Raw genomic sequence first — 12,362 nt, forward strand, 5'->3', positions numbered from 1 at the left:
CTTCGGTGTCACGAAATGGAAAAATTGTGCAATACTTGCTGTCAGTCAAAGTGTGAAGATAGTTTTGCATTTTATAAAACTAAGCGAAACAAAATGATATGATGATTAAACCTGTAGAATTGAAGATATCAAACACCACACCACTCAGAAAATAAACTCAACATTCATGTCTAACTCCACAGGAAAACTTTGAGATAGTTTAGGTGATAGATCTTTTCTGGGCTACCTGTGGCACAGTTGTAAAATTGTACCTTCTCTGTCTTCGGTGTCACAAAATTGAAAAATTTGTGCAATACTTGCTGTCAATTTAAGCGTGAAGTTATTTCTCATTTTTGCGAAACGAAATGATGATTAAACCTGTAGAATTGAAGAGAGCAAGTCGCACACCAATCAGATTACTATGTGTAATAGACCAAATGAGGAACTTAATACCGGAAGTGCTGTTTTTGACAACTCGTTCTTCTTTTGTGCTGAAATTGACATTTCTATTTGCTATTCTTTGTTGTTGTATTTTTGCGTCTTAGCCGCGGGAGGACTGGACCAAGTCAATTTAAGTCTCCCGTTTCGTGCGCAGATGCCCTGGAGGGTGGCGTAGACAGTTTTTTGTTTTTGTTTCTAGCCGAAAAATTAGTGATTTATGCTTTCAGTCTTGTCGAAAGTGATTGCTGTTTAAAAGCCGAGAAGTCGTTATAACATTTGGGTCCTTCGAGCGGGCATCAGGTGAATTGCAGCTAGATTGAGGAATATACACAGCTAGACTCAAGGGTCTAAAAGATGTCAGAGGTGAAGGAAGTGGAGAATTGTCGTTCAAAGAGGTCCATTCCAGAGATTTACGCTCCGAGGACAGGGGGTAGTACCTGTACATGTAATCGCAGAATCAACAGTAGCACCGCTGACTTTGTCAAAAATGTTTAAGCGCATGTGGGAATCCACCTCACCACAAATTACAGGTTTCATTGTCAATTTTATGCTGGAATACTATTCTAAATGACCGATTCTACGTATTCCTTATAGTTTTCCGACAAATTCTGAAGCGCCAGCGATGATTTAGCTTCGATTTGCGGTGGCATATTCTCTTCTCTGTCGTCGAAGCGTAATTTCTTCGCCGTGAACTCTGGAATTGCCGCTGTTCTTCCGAGTACTTCTAAGAAGTTATTCTTTCGATTAACCTTTTAAAAAAGTTTTGTTTTCTTTCTGAAAAAGCATGTTGTAGGCTTGAAAATTTACGCGTGACCAACACGGCCGCCATTTTCTCTGAATTGGATCTTTTACCCGAAGGACAAAAGCCTTCCTTTTTAAGCCCCACTAAGAGCTTTAAATATACGCACAGATAACGGATTCTGATTGGTCAGTCTTTACTGAAGACAATTAGAACAATAGGGGACAACAAGTTGTGACTACGATGAAGAATACGAAAAGAAAAAAGAAAAAGGGAATGCGACCAAAAGCTCAATGCGGTCTGCCGAAAGCATTCCGCGTAACAAACGCTTACCTGAACAAATTTGTCATTTGGGAAGGATTTTGTCAGTTTTTCTGTGTATTTTCATGATCTTCTGTGCGAAGGAACAACAACAACACTTTATTGTATCCTGACAAAAGTTAAAATTAAAGTTAATGGTTTGCCTTCCACCAGTTGGGATGTTATGTATATTTATTTCATTGATTTATAGCGTCCCCAATTAGCGCTACAGCGCTAAATACTTAGACACGTAAACAAAGTCATTTATTTCCTTACTTACTTACTTACTTACTTACTTACTTACTTACTTACTTAATTAGTTAATGAATTAATTAACTCTCTAAAATAACTAAGGCCCCGTTTATATGGAGAAAAGTTGTCCCGGGCAAGAGGGTCACCCTCCCAGCCGAGTCAACTTTAGCGAGCGTTTATATGAGAAAAAAGTTGACCCTTTTGCCCGAGCCAAGAGCTGACCGTCTAGAGATCATGAAAACATGCGAAAAAAAAAAAACCGCCTCGAAGTCTGCAAATCAAATCGGTTGTTTTTCTTAAGTTTACAAACGTTGGCTTTTTATACCCAAGAAATTCTGGTTCCTATGGTGTTTGAAACCAAGTTAAACAATTCTGAAGTTAAAACTTGCCGGGCAAAATCGGTTTGCGAAGGCTACACAAGTCTTGGTTGACTGAATCTAACCGCGTGACATTTCAAGTTCTTTTCGCGTTGAATTTCGCCTGTCGTTAAGTCCGTAATCACACAAAACTGAGATACAAGCGTTTGTTGTGGCATGACTTGATAACACTAAACGCCAAATGATTTATATACCTTTTCATATAATTTGACTTTGTCGGCGTTGAAGTCGGTGGCATTGAACTCGCACATTCCCAATGACAACAGAGCTCGCGCATGCTCTGATTGTCTCGCCTTGACGGGGTTGACCCGGCTAGGCGAGCCAAAGTGTTTATATGGAGAAAAGTTGGCCCGGCTAGGAGGGTGACCCTACCATCGCAAAAGGGTGACCCGGCTAGGCGGGTCACCCTTCTAGCCGAGCCAACTTTTTGTTTCTCATGTAAACGGTTCGCCAAGTTTTGTAAGGAAATGTAGGAAAAGTTGGCTCGCCCAGGGTAGCTCGGGTAGGCGGGTGACCCTTCTACCCGGGACAACTTTTCTCCATATAAACGGGGCCTAAGAAGCTAAAAATGCCAGAGAACCGGAAGAAATAAACTAAATTAAATCAAATATGGATAGCGGAGGCACAACATGGCAACATGTACCAACGCTCACAGACATTCGCACACACGGACACTCACACAGCTTTTTAAGGGATATCGACGGAAAGGTAGGAGGTTTTTGTTTTAATTAATAAACAAAATTAAATGCTAAGGCAGAGTATCATCAGTTTAACGAAAGATAAGGACTCGCAATTCTTTCAAATTATTTGCGTGTTGTTCGCCTTGTAACAAACACTGTATTTGGCCGTAAATAGAAACGCTTATCTAAATTTTTCATTTAGGGAAGCTTTTTGTCTGTTTTTCTGTCTTTTATCATTGATGAAACATGATTACTTGATCTTTTGCGCGCAGAACAAAAGCCTTTCTTCCTCCACCCCCCCCCCCCCCCCCAGCCCCCTCTCAGACCCATAAATACAATACTAAATCTCAGAATCCATGATGCCTCGACCATACAGCAAAAACTTGAGATGGCGGGCCATATGGATTCTGGGCTTTTATTGAAATTTATTGCGTATTTCCCGAATACCTTTTCGACATTGTCGCGTACGCTTTTGCGCTTTTTTATTTTTGGACAACCTTTGTCGAAACAGCTGTATATATGCAGACAGTGGAATGTCTTTCCCGAAGACAATAATTATTATTAATTATTAGTACAATAATGAACGAAAATATTCCTTCTGGGGTGGGGGGGGGGGGGGCATAAGCTGATTAAGGAAAGCAATATTACAAAATTTGAAATATATTGAATGCCACTGGCTATTTAAATAATGGTGTTTTTAGTACTAAGGGTTTTTTTTATCACTTCTTTCATTGCTCTCAATCTTCATACCACTATTAGCATCCACATACTGTCTTCGACTGCGTCCTATTTTCGTTTTGCGATTACCTATTTATAATAAATTTGAAGAGGTGAAATTGTTTCAGAAATCTTATAAGTAAATTATAAACTAACCTACAAGTCAGGATCTCGAGTCAGGATTTCAAGTCATGATTTCTGAGGAACGTTGTGAAAAGAGAAAAATCTTTTAATTGGTTTGTTTACTTGGTGTCAGGTAATTTTTCACTTATTGTTTCATTAGCTGTTAACATGAAGACAGCAACTCGTGGTGGAGCTCAGCTCTTGTTTTAGGTTTTGAGTTACAATCCATGTTTATTTACAAGAAGAGAAATTTAAATAAGAAATTCCTACATTGATTGAATAAAGGCAAGAAACTCAGACTGAAGGATGAACAAAACAATTGTTAAAATATTCTTGAAATTGCATACTGATCGTGGCCGTCACGTTTGTTTTCTAAAAACAGGTTATATTGGGGATAAAAATGAATCAAGAGGTTTTGAGTGGTTTGGACATACTAAGTCGAATTCTGAACAAATATATACAAAGAAGAACGGGAAATAGGTATTTCAGAGTCATTATTAATCAACGTTCACACAATAAACTAAAGTTGTGTTATTATCATTATTATTATTATTATTATTATTATTATTATTATCATTATTATCATTATTATCATTATTATTATTATTATTATTATTATTATTATTATTATTATTCATATGGCGTGCCCAGGAAGAAGCTTCTCGAAACAGTATTTTTGCAAGGACAAATGCCCTCGATAAAACACAAATACATTTCTTTATTTTCTAAACTTTGGTACAAAACTACGATTTTTAATAACATGTGTGGTAGCCTACTATAACAACAATAATATGTCCTTCAATTCCAGTATCCGTTTTAACGTCACACTAATTAATTAACGCACTAATAAATCAACAACTTTGTCCACTTTTACTTTTTGGTATATCAACTAACAAGTGACTGATCCGCCCGATACAGAGTATGACTGCCTTCCCCCGGTCCAAGATCACTGAACAGTCCGAATTAGATAGTACGTCAGGTATTGACGTGCCGGAGGATTAGTCCCAAAGGAATACAATTCGACAGGCTGCTGACGTCAGCACAACCTATGGGAAATTTATTTGGCGCTTGGCGAGCCATATGAATTTCCCGAGAGTTTGCCTATTCACGCTCTCATCCCTGAAATTTGGAAAGCTTCGAGGTCAGTGTCCGTCAGTTAAGAAAACCACAGTTGTTTGGAGCTAAAAATCACCCTTTGGTCCCTAAAATCGCGATTTTGTGGACTGAAAAAACTGTCCGTTACAAATCGTTATACCTCCTAAAATATCATTACTGATTTTGTGCTAAATTGCATTTTGCGTTACTTTTATGTATTATATTTTGCGTCAAAAGTTATCACATTTTGTGTCGCTCACGTTATTACATTTTACGCCGAAAGTTATTACAATTTGCGTAACTATTACATTTTGCGGCGTAACAAGGTCTAATGTATACGTCTCATTTTGATGCATAGTGCCAGTTTTTTCCCCGCCCATCCGCCATTTGTAAATACGGTAACTTTCTTACTCTGTCTCCCGCATAGAAAGCGTTGTATTTGAAACTGTTATAAATACATATCTCTTTATTTAATATCGATCAAATTAAAGTTGGTACATGGAAATCAAGGAAATGTGAAAATTAAGTTGTTGCTTAAAATGTATCCAAATCCTTCAATTCGCCCCGGTTAAACTCACAGTGAATTCCCTACGACTTCAGTGAAAGTAGGAATCATTTCAGTTCGCACTCGGTCGATCTATCATGCTGAAGTTTGCCGATAAAGTGCAAAGCTGTTTAATAACTTAGAGCGTTTCCATTAATTTTGTCCTTACTGGTCCGGCGGCCAGACCGTTCAGTTCGTAAAGGAATGTACCACTTTGAAGGATACGTTTTATGCTGGTCCTTCAAATTTCTTCATAATAGCGCGTGCCAGTTTCAGAATGATTTTTTTTAAAGTTTTGCAGCACCGTCCCTTCAAATTAAAATGACGCCTTTGATTTACAGACTGGTCGGTATAGCAAATGAAAAGCACTCTTAGTGCTGACTGTAAGGCCTTGGTCCTCCAGCTGCTATGAGCTTGGCAATTCATATTTGTAGAACTGTTCGTTTTAGTTCGACTCCTCACTGTACTGATTATGCGATTACGTCCTTCTTGACGTCTTTGTGGGGTGCAGCAGTCACATACAGAGCCACAATTTTAGTTTTGTCCAAAGGACACCGAAACATAAAGATATTATCCATGTCACCCCGAGATTTGCCTCCAAATATGGTCAGCTTATTCCATTTTTGTGACAGCACCCCCATGATTCCGTCTTGTTTACTCACCTGCTTTCCATCAACCCACAGCGAGGCAGTCCTGGACACAGAATCATAACTGCCCACGATGTTATGCCACTGACCAGGCGTAACATCCGAAGAGCTGGACTGGACGCGAAAGAGCTCTCTCCCAGAGTTCCCTCTGTGCACCCACTCTCCTTTGCCATTGCGCAGTAGCAAATCATACCGTACGAAATTTGTTGCATCTGTGGCAGTTATGAGTGGAACCGTGCCCTTGATGTTATTTAGCCTCACCCACATGGAAATTGCCACAGATTTCTTTGGCTTCCCTTTGAAATCGTCTTCCAGAACAATTTTTCCCTTGTTTCCGAAAACTACTGATCGTCCGAGGTCTGCTTCGTCTTTTAAAACACGAGCCTCTCCTTCAAGTTTCCCGTTATTCTTCTGTGGTGAGTCATCAAATAACAAATCCCCGTCCGATTTCTCAAACGTCAGTTTTAGCACCGCACATTTCTTATTAAATTCCTCTGGATTTCCAAGGTCTGAAAGTAAAGATGTTTAAAGAAGAAAAAATGAATTAACAATCAGTTACTGTGTTGATTGATAAAAAAACACGAGAGGATCCTCTCTTGTATAAAAATAAATATCAAAAAGTGTCAATAATGGTTTTGAAAAAAATATTTTGTCACTTTTTTATATTTATTTTTATATCAATCCTATCAGATAACATTTCCAAGTGTCATGCATCTCCAACGAACTTTCCTTTCACCGTAAGTTACTGTAAAGTCCCGGCCAAACGATTGTAACATCATCCAACATTGTTGGACGATGTTGCACAGTTGAGGTGACGTGACGTGGCCAAACGAATGGAACATGTGATGCAACACTTGGACTGAAGGGTCTGGGACACTAACCTACCCATAATCCTTACTAACAGACCCGCACCATATTGGTGTGCCCAAGAAACGGCGCGAGACCAATCGACCTACGCGTCCAGACATCTTCTCGCTTTTCCTGGTCTTACATATTCACTCGCTCCTATGCCTTTTCTTTGTCTATTTGAAGAGAAATCGCTTGTGTTTAAGCTTTGGTCGTTGAGAGATTCAAAACTTTGTTCGTTCGCCATACTCTAGCTTGAACACTCACGCGGCAACGCGCGAATAAAAAAAAGAAAATCTGCGCCATGGATACAGATACCCGCAAAGTCAGATTAGTGGGCATGCGCGCGTTCAACAATGTTGAACACGATGGCCAAACGAATGTAACATTGTTGTTCACACCTGAGAACAAAAGAAATGTTGAACGATGTTGAAGACGATGTTTGATGGAAATCAAACTTCTTTTAACATCATCTAGACTTTCTAAAAGCTCTTTCCAATATTATTTTTCCTTCTTCACTCTTTATGTTATGTTGGTTTTGGTTCCTTCTTGCGACGTTCGTCGCTCGCTGTCGCGACTTCGTCGCTAAAAGAAGTCGACTTGTGGCAAGTCTAAACATCATCCAACATCATGCAATATCGTGCAACGTGGTGAGCCAAACGAGTGCAAGATGTTGGATTCGACAATGTTAGACGATGTAACATAAAAAATAAAAAAATAAAATAAAGAAATAAATAAATAATGCAACAAAGCTGAAAAATCTTAAAATATAGTAGTGCACGTCGAAGAGATACACAGTATTCCCTACTCCCAAACAATAAACTCAATTCTGTAAACTAGTTTGTTTGCTTCACACTAACATCGATTCAAACCTGAGTTCATATCAACCAGCTCGACTCTGTGTGTCTCTTTGAGTATCAAGACATGATCGATAACATTGAACACAAACTGTAACAGTGTAATAAAAGTTGTACGATTTCGTATTTTTCTGTAGTGTACGGCCCTGTTTAAACATAAGAGCTAAATCGAATGGAAGTGAAGGGGAATAAACAATATGTTTTTCTATGATAGCTGTATTTCATCTCGCCTCTAAGTGTCTGAAACAATACTACGCAACTGGCAAAACATGCACCGGCGTGTATTTTCCATAAAACCATAGAATGACTGTATAATGTGTATGTGTATCTATTTACTATAAGCCAGGACAGCAGCAGCTTCCTTTGAAATAAGTTTTCATTTCATTATTTTATAGGGCTTCCTCTTCACCCGTGTTAACTACGACCTGATAACAGCTGGACTGAGTTTTAGCAAGCCCCTTTATATCCATGTTTTGTCTTTATCATATTCCACGGTGGCAATGCAGTCAAAACCTAAGTAGAAGCGCTTCTTAGTTTTAGCATTCAAAGCTACTACATCGGTGCGGAATTTCATAGTTCGTTGCTTATTCCTTCTTTAGCAAAAACGTAGCGCACAGCCCAGAAATTATTGGTCTATATACCGTCGCATTATCTAGATTTGTCTAATTTAAGCGTCCTTCTTGAACTAATCTTGCCGACTTTTGTTCACATGAGTTGCATTGGTCCAAACACAGAACGCTTCATAACCACTCTAACTACTAGCTGAAGCCCACGCGTGCAGGGCGAGCCGCGAGGAGTTCATGAACTGTACTTCACTTACTGCTTATTTCATCCGAAGGGTCCGGTGTTATTTGAGACCGTGTCGGCATGAACATCCTCGCATTGATTTGTTTATCTGGCTGGCCCTCACGAACCATTTGTGGGTATCTTCCTCTGAGAGCTACAGTGCTCTGTAGCATGCTGGCTAGTGGTCCTTGCCCTCTCTCAACTGCCCTCTGATTGTCCTGGGTTCTGCGATCACTGAACTGGCTTGCACGTCCCTCTAGCATGCGGCTTCCTTCAAGACCTGCTCCCGAAGGGCCGGGAAACCAGGTGCCTCCCTGAGCCCCAATTACCGCCGACAAAGTGTTCGCTGGCCTTGGGTTAAAGAAGGGGAGTCCATCTGAATCATAAACCTGCGAATCGAAGGTCCTGCGGTACGTTTTATCTTGCAGAAGGGCTTCAATTTCCGAATCGATATCCTTCTCTATTTTCATCGCTTGCTTCCGTGCCATAAGCAATCCTGATAATTGCGGGTCTGCTATGATTGCTCGCGGGACAGGTTTCGAGATGGCGGACCGTGGACGTAAAACATCAGGTATGTAGTATTGAGGGGTGATTTGACCGAGATAAAGAGACAGAGACGGCGCGATACAGAGGAAAATAGCGAAACAGCGAAGGTTTGTCATGGAAGGTAGCAGGCCTGTGGAAACGAAAGAAACTGGTGACTGATTTAGAAGAGTCGCCCCGCCACCGATTACGGCCATTAAAAAACAAATAGTCAGGTCCTGAAACAGTTTTACTTATTTCATATTTTGTAAAATGGGTAACAACTTCTCTTAATTAAACAGGTTGATGTATTTGTTTGTTTGAAATATGACGAAAATTGATAACATTGACGGGAATATAAAATAAATTGTTAAGGCAAGTTACAAACGTGTTCAAAATAAAGCTGTTCTGTAACAATCTGCTATAACATAAAACGACACAATGTTAACGCATGCATAACAATATTAACGGAGGTTGTAAGCAAAATACTTAATTGGGGTTTCGTCAGTCCTAAGGTCTCTTGCAGTTGTACTAATTTTGAATTGTTCAATGGAGTTTTGCGGTACTAACCTTTTAAATTCTGACTGTCAGGCTTTTTCAGTCCAGCTTAGTCAAAAACTTTGGTCCTTTTCCTCCTCTTCCTTTTTCCTCCTTTTCTGAACGAGCCAAGAAAATGGCAAGAGACAGTAACAATAATCTTTATAAACTAAGAAAAGTTTAGATCCGCTGTCCACTGTCTCAACTGAACCAGAACTACACCATAACAGGTAAGTTTTCTGGGTCGGATAACAGCTAAATAATTTAAAGTTTTAATCCGTGTATAACACAAATAGCGATATATTCACGGCCAAAATAAGGTCATGTATAGAATCAAACACTAAAATTATCACTCGAATCAGATCCAAGTCATCGTTATTCTGGTAAAGGAAAGAAAACCGGAGAATACGTTTTACTGCGACGAAGCCTGCAACTACATACAGTTAAATTGATCAAGTTTTACAGCCAAGTATGTAAAGTTTAAGCAAACTGTTTAGAATTGTCCTTTAATCGCTTTTTTTTCGTAGTCGCACGCTCGATCTGTTCATCAAAGTACCTCTTGATTTTTCGGCTAAAATATAATGCTTTCATGTTGCAGTGACTTTTCATTGTGTTTTGCACGGTAAACAGTCAGAGTTGAAATGCAGAGAACTAATCAAGCAATAGAAAAGATGTAAAATGTCCGATGTTTTAAATCGAATTTCAGACGAGCTTGGAGGGGTATGCTTGGGCAATTTAGAGTAATGACGATGACATTATATAAAATTTTTAATTAGGGCTACATTTTACCATCAAGTTAAAACATGTAGGTTGAGAACAGTGGACGGTCATTCCAAACATGGTACAAGAAGGGCTGGACTGAAATACCTAACTCGAAAAGCGTTTTTATTTGATGTTTTCACTTAAACTCGTCACCAATTCGTTAAATGTGGATTTAAGACGAAGAGACCTTTCTATGTGATAAAGTTCGATTCGGTTTCATTCCCTTTGTTACAGCCATCGTGAATAAACATTTTTGTTTAGTTTAATCTCTAAAGAGGCCTGAGGGAACACCTTGGTAGGGGACAGGGGAGGGTATCGAAGACACCACCTACCTCATGAACATAACCGACAAAAATTTTATGGCTTTCTAATTTGAGTTGGCACAAAAATGTTCAGCTGAGCAAGAGTCAGCATTGCTAGATAAAACAAGAAAAGTGAGGTTCGAATCTATCTGTCATTTGTTACTGCTGAATAGAGGAGTGGCTATAAAATGAAGACACCATCATTTTTTATATTTTGAGGTTGAGGATGAGGTGCCGGCAGACACCACCGTCTATTTTGTGCTTTGATGGGTCCTGTTCGAGTATAGTAGTTCGACAACTTTAGTACATCCGCTGCTGTCTGTATACCATGCACATTATTCAACACCACTTAAGACGGCCTTTTATAACTACTTGAGGGGATTTCTCCCCGGGATTTCTCATCTCTAAAAAATACATCGTTGATGGAAAAAGTCATTTTCAGCACCAATTTTTTTAAAGGTCAAGGGCAAACATACCAAATGTAGAAGGTTAAATATGTTATGCGCCCATCGGAGACGACAATTTCTTTATTTGTACCAAAATAATTTGCTGCCATATCGCTGATTTGATGACATGACATCTCACGTGATTAAGCATTCACTGGTAAAATTTCGTTATATTCTAGGCAATCATCATCAATTTTTGTTGGGAAGGTTAGACAACAAGCACGGTAGAACATTTTTTATTATTTACGTTTATTTATGCCTTTTTTGTCGTTTTCCCCACCCCTGTTCAATGTCGTTGAGTTCCCCACGAAGAATAATGCGTGAAGATTCACATTCCCAACAATACTCCACAAATGTTTGTGTTTTTAAAAAGGAAATGCCTCAAAGGAATTTAATTTACGGCACATTTATGGAGTATTGTCCCATTTTAGCTTTAAGAGAATTTTCGTTAACATGAAACAGAAATGGAGTAATGTTCTTCCCGGCGGTGGAGTATTAGCCTGCGAGCAAGCATTACTATTACTGTATTGGAAAATCAGTTGAGCAAAACAATACCCACAAGGAGCAAAATGTTGTTGGTCCGCTGGAAGATTTTGTCGCCATAAATGAAAAAAAAAAAAAAAAAAAAAAAAAATATATATATATATCCATCGGACATTCTGCATTTTCGTGTTTGCATTGCGAATTGCCCCTCTCCTTTGATGAAAATCTGCCGTTGCAAACACCGGCGTATCTTTGCTGAACTCAATGTCACGCTAGGAAAACTTTTTTTGGAACTGGAAAATGGACGATATCCCTTCCTAGATATTGCAGCATGTCAGCCCACGCTATTTATTGGTGGTTTTCAACGAGAGATATACAGACAACTACACTGGATACATTCCAGTGGTATAATGAAAGGTAGCGGGAAATGAATTCGTGTTACATGAACAAAAGAAAAGGAGGCTCTCGCACTTGAGAGGGAAGATACTTTGCTACAATAAAGCTTTGTATGTGTCATTTGTCTCCTTTTTGGAACTTTTTTTTTCCCGCAGTATATTTGTACAAGCACACCATTTAAACATTTCACAAACATACGACTTTGCTCCTTACACTATAAAATACAAAAATATGTTTTAGCTGTACCATTAAGAGTTTATTAAGCATATGTACAAAATACGTATGATAGTTAGCAGCGTCTTTGGACTGCGTCGGCTTCCCCTGTTGAGCTCTTGTCACTAAAACTTGTGTCTACCTTGGATAAGTCAGTCATGTGACAGTTGGCATGGGAGTTACCGCACATTATTTTGTGCTTTCTTGTGCCTTTACATTGGATGCCAAGACAGTTCTCACTCTGCCTCATAGTTTTGCTGTGAGGCTGCTGCGTTAACTGCTTCAACCAGATCGTCTTCTTGCTGCAATCTGTCCCCT

General features: G+C 39.2%; 2 protein-coding genes across 2 annotated transcripts in view; both read right to left on the reverse strand.

Moving 5' to 3' along the window:
* Positions 1 to 4,253: 4,253 nt before the first annotated feature.
* Positions 4,254 to 11,599, reverse strand: LOC146488544 (uncharacterized). Its single transcript, XM_085118216.1, has 3 exons — positions 9,476 to 11,599; positions 8,418 to 9,059; positions 4,254 to 6,403 (listed from the first exon to the last, which is right to left on the reverse strand). The coding sequence occupies exons 2-3, from the start codon at positions 9,043 to 9,045 to the stop codon at positions 5,718 to 5,720; spliced, it is 1,314 nt and encodes a 437-aa protein (XP_084974342.1). The 5' UTR covers positions 9,046 to 9,059; positions 9,476 to 11,599; the 3' UTR covers positions 4,254 to 5,717.
* A 466-nt stretch (positions 11,600 to 12,065) lies between these two features.
* Positions 12,066 to 12,362, reverse strand: part of LOC146488545 (coiled-coil domain-containing protein 12-like) — a 14,994-nt gene continuing 14,697 nt past the window's right edge. The window contains exon 7 of the mRNA XM_085118228.1: positions 12,066 to 12,360. Within this exon, the coding sequence (XP_084974354.1) occupies positions 12,281 to 12,360 (80 nt within the window). The 3' untranslated portion in view covers positions 12,066 to 12,280. The remainder of the gene's footprint in view (positions 12,361 to 12,362) is intronic.

Source organism: Pavona decussata, unplaced genomic scaffold (assembly GCF_977016875.1).
Source record: "Pavona decussata unplaced genomic scaffold, jaPavDecu1.1 SCAFFOLD_9, whole genome shotgun sequence".
Taxonomy (NCBI): Eukaryota; Metazoa; Cnidaria; class Anthozoa; order Scleractinia; family Agariciidae; genus Pavona; species Pavona decussata.